The sequence below is a fragment of the Zootoca vivipara genome, chromosome 12 (assembly GCF_965207765.1).
Source record: "Zootoca vivipara chromosome 12, rZooViv2.hap1.1, whole genome shotgun sequence".
NCBI classification, from domain to species: Eukaryota; Metazoa; Chordata; class Lepidosauria; order Squamata; family Lacertidae; genus Zootoca; species Zootoca vivipara.
This window is the reverse complement of record NC_142595.1, coordinates 42179034-42191215: the sequence shown is the minus strand read 5'-3', so window position 1 is coordinate 42191215 and position 12182 is coordinate 42179034. Positions and strand designations below refer to the sequence as shown.

The window sequence follows — 12182 nt, the reverse complement described above, 5'->3', positions numbered from 1 at the left end:
CTTTATTTAATTTCCTTCCTATTAATGGACCCCTATCATTCAGTTCAGGCCTCCACAACATAATGTAGTCCAGATGTACAAATATGGAATGGAGGGAGGGAGGGAGGGAGGGAGAGGATATGTAGTTAATAGCAATACGATTTTTGGCTACGCTATTATTTTGATGCCCAGGAAGTGTTAGTCGATTCATGTACACATAATTTACCCATAGACCTCTAAAAACATGCACAGAGAGAGATGGATCTCTTTTGTGAGTCAAACACATGGGGCCATGAAAATGTGCCTAAACAGTTTTTAACTCAGAAAATCACAACACCGACAATTTCAAAAGCAAACTTTTATTAAAAGTTGGGTGCGGGAAAATATGGTTTCAGCCACTACGTTATAATCAATGCAATGTAATACTTTTGTTGGTGAATTTTAATTCTAATATTCTAATTCATTCATACTCCTTAATCTGGAGAGACAAGAGTTCCTTCAAAGTGGAATGAAAGTGGTGAATCATAACCCTTACAGGTGAAACTCGGAAAATTAGAATATCGTCGAAAAGTGCATTTATTTCAGTAACACAACTTAAAAGCTGAAACCAATGTATGAGATAGATGCATGACATGGAAAGCAAGATACGTCAAGCCTATATTTGTTTTAATTGTAATTATTTGTGGTCAGACGGGTCAATTATAAATCGAATGTAATTAATGAAATGTAATAGCGATGTTTATTTTTGTTTATTTTTGTATTTTTGTAACTATTTGTTTTATTATTGTGGAATTTCCAAAAGAAAGCATTTGTAAAAATTAAAATAAAAATAAAAAATAAAAAGTTGGTTTAAGTATACCTCGATTTGAGTATTTTTAGTTTAAATACTCCGCAGACCTGTCTGGAACGGATTAATTCACTTTCCATTATTTTCAATGGGAACGTTTGCTTCAGGTTAAGTTTGCTTCAGGTTAAGTACAGACTTCCCGGACCAATTGTGTTTGTAAACCGAGGTACCACTGTACTCCATCTGACCTGTACACATTTATTATTACACAACTAAAAAACATTTGAAAATGCAACAACACAGAAGCATTTATCTAGGTTCTGACTACCAAAAGTCAAGCAACCTGAAGATTAAAACAAGCAACAGCAAGAATGTTTTGAAGTCAGCTGGCATTGAGGGGGGGGAACAACCCCAAAAAGCTTCCCATTCTCTCTCCCCCTTTCCTTGTCCAATTCTCCAGCTTTATCTTTTTTTCTTCTCTTTTTATTTTTCTTCTCTTTTTGAACATATTGCGAAGAAGCAGATATCATTATTGGACTCAAAACCAGTGAAATCCAGCCAAACCCAAAGTGGAATCTGAAATAATTACATTTTGGGTGTTTGGCGTATTTCCCTTTAAATTAGCTGGTAATTTATTTTGCTCTTTCCCTTTCTGTAATATGGTCATGGAAATTGTCCATCTCTGCTGCTAAGGGCTGAGAAGAGAAGACTCCCTGGAAAAGACCCTGATGTTGAGGAAGATGGGGGGCACAAGGAGAAGGGGACGACAGAGGATGAGATGGTTGGAGAGTGTTCTCGAAGCTACCAACATGAGTCTGACCAAGCTGCGGGAGGCAGTGGAAGACAGGAGTGCCTGGTGTGCTCTGGTCCATGGGGTCATGAAGAGTCGGACATGATGAAACAACTAAACAACAGCAAGCTGTTAAGGGCAGATTGTTATAATAAATTTTCCTTAATGTTACATTTAATGAACATACCGTAAGCTTTCTTCCCAACTTAAAGTGGTGCCTTGGTATTTGTGTGATGGCCAAACATTTTTACCCAGATTAACTTTCAGATTTACAGTTTTGAAGAAAGCAAGGGGAAAGAAAAATGATAGGGCAGGTCCTTCAGAAACCTTTTAGTACTCAGTTTTATATTTTGTGACTGTTTCTATGTTCAGTTTTTAAAGGATTTCTACAGACTTATCCTACAAAATCTCCACTGGAATGGTGGAGGGATGTACATTAACAGGGTAAAATGGTTCATCTCTGCTGCTGAAAAGTCACGGGAAAGCATGAGGTCAGAATAGTACAGTGCCTAAGAATGACAAATGCTGACTTGACAGTGAGCAGAGGAAAAGATACAGTGGATCTGGAATAGCTGAATATGGGAGGTTGAGGTTTCTGGGTGCTTCTTATCAGGGATACATACAAATCCCTGAACCAAATTTTATAGCCACTGAAACAAACCTTTGATTTCTTCAGGATTTTCTTCTTATTAGGAGCTCCCTATTGTTCAGCTCAGGCCTTAGCAAAATAATATAACATTTTGGGGAAAAGATGCAACCCAACAACCCAGCACTGGAGGCTAAGATAGAGAAGATCTCCACAGCCACCATGTATTTCCCCTTTGAGCTCAGGTAGGCAGGAACAAAGGATAACCAAACACTGCAAAAGACTAACATGCTGAAAGTGATGAACTTGGCTTCGTTGAAACTGTCTGGTAATTTCCGTGCAAGGAAAGCCACAGTGAAACTGACCAAAGCTAGGAAGCCCATGTAGCCCAAGACACAGTAAAAGAAGGTCACCGTCCCCTCATTGCACTCCAGTACAATTTCTTCAGCCATTGATTTCATATCAACATTAGGGTATGGAGGAGAGATCACCAGCCACAGAGTGCAGATGACTGCTTGGATAAGGGAGCAGGAGAAGACAATAAAGTTTGCCAGTCCTTTCCCCACCCACTTCCTCATCCTGGATCCTGGTTTTGTGGCCATGAAAGCCAGAACCACAGTGATGGTTTTTGCCAGCACACAAGAAACGGCCACCGAGAAGATGATGCCAAAAGCATTTTGTCGGAGGGGACATGTCACCTTGTCAGGATATCCAATGAACAGTAATGCAGAAAGGAAGCAAAGCAAGAGGGAGATAAGCAGAGCGTAGGTGAGGTCCCGGTTGTTGGCTTTCACAATGGGAGTGTCCCTGTGCTTCACAAATATTTCTAGTACCAGTGCTGTAATGAAAGCGAAGGAAAGAGCCGAACACGCTAAGCTGAGGCCCAGAGGTTCTTCAAAAGACAAGAAAGTTGTATCCTTGGCAATACATATAGTCTTATATTTGTTTGGATACTTTTCATCTTCACATTCATAGCAGTCATTCATGTCTGAGAAAGAAAGACATGGTTCTTAATCCCAAAAATATGAGCGACATGCCACTGCTTGCAAATACATAATTAAAATGAATAAAAAAGCATACAAGGACTTCCGAACAATGCAGATTGAAAATGTTGGAACCATGCCCTTCTCACCTATCTGATGTAGAATACTGATTGAGGCAAAATGCAAGGCCACAAAGACACTTTCTGTTCTCTGGCTCTGAAGCCAACTCAAATTAACCTGTCACTGTTCTAGCTGCTCACATTTCCTAACTCCCTAATTTAGGAGTATTTGTGTAATTCAGTCTTTGGAAATTTTGACATTTGAGGACTTAATCAACATCTTTCAACTGTTTTCTGGATTTAGGTCTTTCACACTTCTCCAAACATTGCAGCAGAATTCTCTGAAATTTAAGGGCATCAAAATACATATGTTACCAGAAGGGCACCAAAATAAATATGTTACCAGAAAGTAAATGCACATTCAAATTTTATTTGTAAGGGAAAAAAAATATAAGCATAAACAAATTTAAGAGAAAATGCAGGATTACGTTTTTAATAAATCAAACGAATTATGGGCAAAAATATGTGCAAGTGACAGGGATTCAGCCAACTGTATCCAAAGTGTCAAAACAGATTTCAAGGACTGCTGTAGAATATGATTTCACATTTAGGGACCTATACTATGCCAAGATGATGGCGTAATGCAATCCTGACATAAATTAAGACGGCATAAAGTGCACCATTCAGGAGCAGGGCTGCCGCTTCTTGAGCTAGTCAAAGCTGGTCAGAGAGAAAGCAAGCTTTTAAAAAAGTATTGGGGTTACGCCACCCTTTTCATTATCTTAAATTAGGCTGGGTTTTCAGGTATTGTGACCAAGCTGAATAGCCTTCATGCCATTGTATCCTAAGTACGTCCCCCACCCCCTATCCCAGTCTCAACCACAGCATATTTCCAGCTGTTACAGAAACCTCCTGGCTCATCTGAAAATCTACTTTATACTTTTCCCATTCAATGTGGGGGATAAGATTCTTCCTTATTAACAGCATTCAACATCCACAATCACAAAACAACAACAACAAGAACAACAACAACAACAATTTATTTATACGTGCCCACTCATCTGGCTGGATTCCCAGAATTGCAGTGTTAACCAGGGATTCATCCAGAATGATCCTCCAAACTCATAACAATTTATTCAATATCGTCAAAATCCGTTTAGGATTCACTTCTTCAAGTTGTCAGTTAACATATTCACTTTGAGTGTAACTGGAACCAATTACAAATTCTCTCTCTCTCTCTCTCTCTCTCACTCACACACACACACATTATGTCCCTCTTCAGCAAGATTTCTCAATATTTCATTAACTGTCAAAAGAAATCTTGGTGAATGCAAGATTTCATATGCATGTTCTTGATCAGAGGAAACAAGCTATAAATATATTCACTAAATTTATTACCCTCCTGGTCTGAAATCTTCCCCTCTGGACATGGTATGCAATCGTAGCAGCAAAATGCTTCCCCCTCCTTCACCTTCCTGCAAAAACCAGGGTGGCAGCTCTCAGTACATACAGAGTTAGGCGCTGTCTAATACACGTATGAAAGAGATATATAAAATAAGTGGACTCAAAGAATAGCTAAAAGGGGAGATTAAGCTCTTTCTTAAAAGGGATTTGCAATAGAACAACAGCATTCATTTCAGAAATTCACTAAATAGCTTGGACTCATTTTCTGACATTTCCCAGTGACTCCGATAAATTGTTGTTTTTTTGCCATTACTGTTGTGCATAGTAGTAATTTTAGTATCCTCTATAATAAGGGCTCTGACTCTGTATGCACACCTCTTTCTGCTAAAGTGACATTAAATGGTTGTGGTGGTTTGCCTACTGCAAATTAAGCCACAAAGTTATACACCTGCTATTCTAAAACACTGAAACATGGCATGCATAATCTGCCTTGTAAGGTGTACAAATGTGAAAAAAACTTTAATGGTTGCATCCTACCTGGTTAAACCAATGGTGCCATTTTATGGCTCCCTCATTGATGGTCAATGCTTGCTGTGGAGGAGCCATGGAATCCACCCCTCCTACCTTCACTCTCTGAAAAGATTGGTTGGAGGAAACGATCCAATTGTTAATATCAAACCCAGCTAGTATCTCCCCATTCTGGTCCAAGGAAATCTTATCCCCAGCGCTGTTGTTAAATGAGATACCCCTCAGAAAGTGATGGAGCTAAATTGAAAAAGAAAGAGAAAGTATAGAAAAGGTTTTAATTCAGCAAGGGACAATCATGACGTTTACTTTCATAGCAGGTTTCCAAATATCCACATTGGAGGAAAGCAGCTTTCTTTTCCTCTATTTTTATATATATGAGATTTAAGCCAAGACTTTATCACATTTGGAAGTTCATTTCAAATTACAGATTCTTAAGATCTCCCACAGGAAATCAACACACAGCCATGAAAAACTTTATTAACAGAAAGTGGATTCTCTGTTCATTTTGTTGTCTAAAATATATCACTTTGCTCTCTATAGACTTTATATGCTATGCTACAAAATATGATATATTATTCCTTTGATACTCCAACTTCAGAGGTAAATGGGAAATCAGCCCCATGCTCATCTAAGAAGGTATGAATAGTTGAAGGAAACTTTTAAAGTAATTAACATTCTCAAGAAATGAAAGTAGATTAAAATACGTCAACACCCATGTGACTGGGTAGGCTTTCCTAAACAAATAGGTTTTAAGCAGGTGGGTAAATGAATATAGTGAAGGTTTCTATCTGATGTCAATAGGAAGGGAAGTCCAGTAGGCTGAATTTGAACCTAGAAAAGGATGTGGAGTTGTTCCCATTTGTCACTGTGTGATTTCAATAGAGATAAAGTGACTATCTCATCACCAAAGGGCAGTGAATTGAAGAGGTGGCTTTGGTGGCTCCTATGAAAGATTTCAAGAGCATTTCTGCACCCACATTGCTGACCCCTGCTGTGGTTGCATAGAAAAAGTGACAATTAACAAGGGTATAAAACCAAAGGCTTTTGAAGCTATTTCAGGAACAGTGTTCAGCCCATTACCTGCCACAGGTGTTGATTCTGAAACTTCATTCCTCCACTGATCATTACTGGTCTGTCTTTGACTCGGGAAATAGACATGGCATGTAAAGCATGTGCCACAGCATAGACAGCATTGTAGATGTTGTAGCTGTGGCTGGTCATAGTCATTTCAAAGAAAGGACCGGGAATATTTTCCAGATTCTCTTGCCCAGTGCAAATATCTCCTCTCACACTGCCAACAACTCGATTTGGAAACACACAGCCAAATGCCTGTTGCCAGAAGTCCAAAATAAAGCCATCTCCTTTAGGGCTAGAAGGGGTTTTGCTCTGGAGAAATTGTCGAAATCCTGGTGGCTCATTTGAGTGAGTTGTGAATGAGAGAACCCCATGGAGTATTTCTGTATCCCAAGTCCGTTGAAAGACAAAAGAAGTGAGCTCCACCTGGGCTGTCATAATCCACACTTTACCTTTTAGCTTATTTGAACTTTGTTCCAGTTCTGACAGGTAAGGCAACCATCTAAAAAAGGCCAGAGCATATGATTCTCCATAAGCCAACACTACATTGGCTTTGCTATCATTTATTTTGTCGTGTATTTTTGCCCCCAGTTTAAACATATTGTTAATTTCTGTGACATATGTATATTTCTGACTTCTTTCTATGAAGGCAAAACAGATGCCCCTCTCCGAAAAAAAGGGAACCACAGTTTGCACAAATCTTTCTGCATTCTCATCAGAGAAAGTAAGGATCCCAATCCATATCCACCTGAAATGCAGAAGCAAAGACAGGATCCCCTTATACTGGCGGGTTTCTTTGGGCACCATCTGGTAGAAGAAAAGGCCTGGAGTTTTATCATTCATCACTGGAGCAGGGCCATATATGAGCTAAACATAGTTGTGGTAGGAGGAGAAAGAGACAGAAGCAACAATAACTTTTAGATATTAGATTTGTGTATTACAAGCATCACTGGGGCAATTTGCAGTTGGACCTTCCAATCCTCGCTATTTGGCCTGCCCATGCTATTTTTGCTAAGCCAAGCTACGCTCACTTGACTATCAGCTGTTATCATATATCAGGAACTGGCTAGGCCAAAAGGGACATCTGAAACAAAAATGTATGTGCTATCAAGACTGTTTCTTACCTTGGATCTGTCATTAGTATGACCCACCTGATTGTATGAAATCTGCACATTTATTTATCCAAATCTATCTGGATGTGTATAGTTCCCATGACATAACAGAGATCTCTCTCTCTCACCTGTGGAACCTTATAGATATCCAAGATTGTTGCCACTTGAAGGGAAATTTGGGAGTCCAGTCCCCCAATGATGGCTATCAAGTTTTTCTTGATGTCACAGATGTAGTTGGGGACAAATGTTTTCAGAGTGGATATGAGCAACATTGTGGCATGAGAGGTCCATTTGGCATTGAAATAACTGTCATAGATGCGGAAGCCTAAAGTGACATTGGGTAAGAGCTGAGGGTTTTCGTTGATCTCCTTCACTGCAAATTGCAAGGCCAGGATGTGCTGGTAATTCTTAGGCACCACTCTAAAAAGAGAGTTTCATATACCAACAGAAGGCCATGTAACACTTTGTAAATTGATCACAACACAGTTCTACATCATCCTCATTAGTATTATTTATTCCTGCATTTATTTAACATTTTGTTGCAGGGGAGAAAACTATTGAACAGCTATCACTAAAAGTGAACCACTTCTTCACCTACAATGTTAGAAAAGTGATGTAGGGGAAAATTCTATGGGAAGGGAACACAGATTTTAAAATGTCCCTGATGTACATGTTTAATGCTGGCTTCATAATCTGTGAAGAAGTCCTGCCCTTATTTCACTCTCTTGGGGCCCTGATGCAGTTATTTCCACAGCAATATTACATGTCTTCATATGATACCTGAATGTTTAACTCAGTGGGGAAAGTGGAAACAATTTCTTTAAAGTAGTGGAGATCCTCCTGACCACATTTCTCCCACATCCCATCTCTTTCGACCCAAACAGTAATTCTGCCTCTAGGACAAGGGTGCAGAACTGTGGCCCTCCAGATGCTGCTGTCCAACATTGTCCATTATTATGAGTGCAACTGATGGAGTCGAACAACCACTGCAGGGCCACAGTTTATCCACCCCTCCTCTAAAACTGATTACTCCAGTGTCAAAGTAGGAATCAAAATGCATAAGTGAAATTATCCAGTTCTTACTGTAGCTCTTCCAGCAATGTTGGTGGGGGTTTTGCGGTGAAGGCTATTGAAATGGAGATGATGATGCTGTGAGAGGCTAAGCCACCAAGGATGAGGTCTCCTTCCTGATGATACTGATGCAGTGGAGTGTGTGGGTCATGGATGTGGCATTTAACAATGGAAGGTTTGCATATTGCATTAGGAAGTAGAATAAGCAGCAGGACCAATAATGGCAGCATCCTTGTTACCATTTTCCCCTATGCACTAAGATGCCCCTAGTTCTAGTTTCTAGCTTTTGAGACGGAAGTAGTCTGACCTAGTTGGCCTTTTAGTCTGCTCCTATATCTGAAATCCAGACTGTGAAAACTGGGGGGAAAATAATGATGACACTGATGGATCCTTGCTGGTTTCTGATTCCTAAGTCTAGCTGTGATTGCTGGAGGTAATATATTTTTATCAGGCTCCTCCAACCTTGTATCCTTCAGATGTTTTGGACCATAATTCACAGCAGTCAAAGCAAGCTGCAGGTGTTGGGGTTATGAACCAAAACAGTCGAAGGGCACCAGACTTTGAAAGCCTCAGTTGTATTACCTTTCACAGACTTTCTCATTAGCTTTGATAGTGTACTGTGCAAGTCCATGAGGTGGTTTGAACAGTGGGAACATTAATTATAGTTCTTTTGATAATTATAAGGAAGATAGTCACTTGTGTGTCTTTCTTAGCAGGAGTTTTTTATTTCCTCTTAGCTGCATAAGATTTTGAAGAAGAATAAAAAATATTGGAAATGCAACCCTATGGTCTCAAGAGAGGGAGGAAATGAACATGTTTGATAATCGCACTGGCCTCTTGAAATTCTGATCTGTAAAGAAAAAACCTAGGGAGATGAGGAGCCTTCCTCTACTTACATTGATTCAAAGTTCACAGAAAGTAGAGCAATCACATTAGTTGGTCAACTTGTCTTGCTGATAGATGGGAGAAAAGCACCAGTTTTTATGGTGGAGGAAAAAAAATGAAGCAGGAATAATGTGTTCTCCAACACAGAACAAATTTTTAATTCATTGCCAATGCTCACTTTTACTTCTTGTTATTCTTGCATCTCCCTTTTCTTATCTCCTTTTGTCACTTTTTTCCTTGCCAAAATTTAAACAGTTGTGACACAAATACATTATTGTTCTCCCCTTTCCCTTTCTTTGTGCTTTACAAATAGGAATATAATTTAAATGCAGACATACTGATTATTGCCCACCACCTCAGTTTCTAAGTGGTGTTAGATTCCCCGGTCTTCAGGCACTCAGCCAGGCTTTGCGTTTCCTTTTGGAATGAGACACAGCAGAGGGTTTGGCATTTTTAGGATATATGGTTTATTTACACATTATAGACTTCCTGAGCCTATGATGGGGGGGGGGGAGAGTTCACAGTAGTAACACCCCTAATGTCTTTAGATTTTTTCCTCTTAGCTGTAGCCTTGAATTCAAACAGACATTCAAACTTTGCTCTCTGACTCTTTCTCCAGCTTGCTGCTTTATTTCTAGGTCGCATCAGTGCAAACTTTGAACTCTAAACCCAGGCATGGTCCTTCCAACCAATTGAGGGAGTAGCCCCAACTATTTTGTGTCTCACATAGAGCCCCCTTTCCCTTGTTCTCCTAATGGCCCATCACCCAGGCAATCACCACAACACAGGAAGGTAGATTAGCCCAGTGTTTCCCAACCAGTGTGCCTCCAGATGTTTTGGGACTACAACTCCCATCATTCCTGACCACTGGTCTTGCTAGCTAGGGATGATGGGAGTTGTAGTCCCAAAACATCTGGTGGCACACTGGTTGGGAAACACTGGATTAGCCTATATATTAACATTTGCTGAATCCAAGGGTTAGAAAGATCTGATATGCAGCCCACTTTCCTCTTTCCTAGCCAAATTCTAAACTCTATATAAAATGATATAATATTTAAAGCTACAATACTCAACAGCAAGGAGAAGAAATAGCAGAATATGAGCTGTTTATGTACAATGAATGATTGTATACCATTTGAAAAAAGTAATATTTCAAGGTAGAAAAAAGTAATATTTCCCTACATAGAAATTTTATTTCATTAGATATATTATGACCCCAAAATTCTCCAAGGGGAATCCTACTTACATGAATGAAGGTGTTAATGTGGAGTTCATTGGAGTCTCCTGACCTTCTGAATCTACAGTGAAAGATGTGCTGACCGCCTCTTTCCCTGTTTCCAATTCACTTGAGGTTTTTCATTCCTATTGGCTCAAAAGATCTGTCTCGTTTTCTCATTGATAACCTAGTGCTCAATTCCTACCCCAATTGTTCAGTTCAGTTGTTCATAAAATGATGTGCCACCAAGGACACAGCCCAGTGCCCCTTTTCGGTGCTACTTTTCAAGAAACAGAGGTGACGGAACTCTGCCTGAATGCCACCACCTGAGAGGTGGCAGAACTGAGGTCTGGCTGAAAGAAAGCCCAGCCTCTTCTGTCAATGTGATAAGTTGGTATCAGTCTCTTATTTGGTACCCTGCCAACTTACTACCAAACCTAGCACATCAGCAATCAACCCACGAGGCCTTTATGATTCCGTCCCAGCCCAAGTCATTCCTGGTTGTAATTAAGTGTACAGACGGCGAGCATTTTGCGTGTTCCTGATGGACCTGTGACAGCCGACACACACATCATTTTTGGCCCTGAAAGGTTGTGGAACAGAGGTGGAACAGGTGAGACTACTAATTCATGTAATGACACATACTCCACACCACTGGAGAATTGCTGGTACTCCATCTGACCTGTACACATTTATAATTTCACCACTAAAAAAAGGTTTGAAAATGCAACAACACAGAAGCATTTATCCAGGCTCTGACTACAGAGAGGCAAGCAACCTGAAGAGTAAAACAAGCAAGAGCAAGAATGAAGCCATCTGGCATTGAGGGGGATGGGAATCAACCCCCAAAGAGCTTCCCATTCTCCCCTCCTTCCTCGTGCAATTCTCCAGCTTTATCTTTTGTTTCTTCTCTTTTTATTATTATTTGCTATTTGAGCATATTGCCAAGAAGCAGAGGTCATCATTGGACAAAAAACCAGAGGAATCCAGCCCAACCCAAAATGATTGAAATCTCAAACACGTATTGAGTGTTTGACATATTTATTTCCCTTTAAATTAGCTGGGAATTTATTTAGCTCTTTCACTTTCTTTGATGTGGTCCTGTGGTTGTGGTAATTGTTTATCTCGGCTGCTAAGGGCAAATCATTATAATAAGCTTTCCTTAATGTTATATTTAATGAATATAGCCTTTTCCCCAACTTAAAGTGGTGTGCTGAGTCTTCCTTGGTGTGGATGTGATGGCAAAACATTTTTATCCAGATTATCTGTCAGATTTAAAGTATTGAAGAAAGCAGGGGGAGGGGAGAGACAGAACATGTCCTTCATAAACCTTTCAGTACTCAGTGCTTATATTTTGTGACTGTTTTTATGTTCAGTTTTTAAAGGATTTCCACAGACGTATCTTTAAGAACCTCCATCAGAGTGGGGCAGGATGTACATTAACGCATCCAAATGCAGGGGAAAAAGATTGTATTAGACATCTCTGCTACTGAAAAGGTGTGGGAAAGAGTATGAGGGCAGAATAGCACAGTGCCAACGTATAAGAATAACAAATGCAGACTTCCCAATGAGGAGAGGAAAAGAGACAGTGGATTTGGAATAGCTGAAAATAGGAGATAGAGGAGGTTTCTGGGTCTTGTTTTCAGGGATACATACAAGTCTCTGAACTAAATATTATATACAGAGACACAGAGGTTTGATTTGTTCA

At 39.8% G+C, this 12182-nt stretch overlaps 1 protein-coding gene across 1 annotated transcript; it reads right to left on the bottom strand.

Annotated features, from left to right (window-relative positions):
- Positions 1-2228: 2228 nt before the first annotated feature.
- Positions 2229-7574, bottom strand: LOC132592977 (vomeronasal type-2 receptor 26-like). Its single transcript, XM_088654761.1, has 5 exons — positions 7431-7574; positions 6197-7057; positions 5126-5353; positions 4583-4709; positions 2229-3130 (listed from the first exon to the last, which is right to left on the bottom strand). Exons 1-5 carry the CDS (start codon positions 7572-7574, stop codon positions 2229-2231), a joined length of 2262 nt encoding a protein of 753 aa, XP_088510887.1.
- Between the last annotated feature and the right edge of the window lie 4608 nt (positions 7575-12182).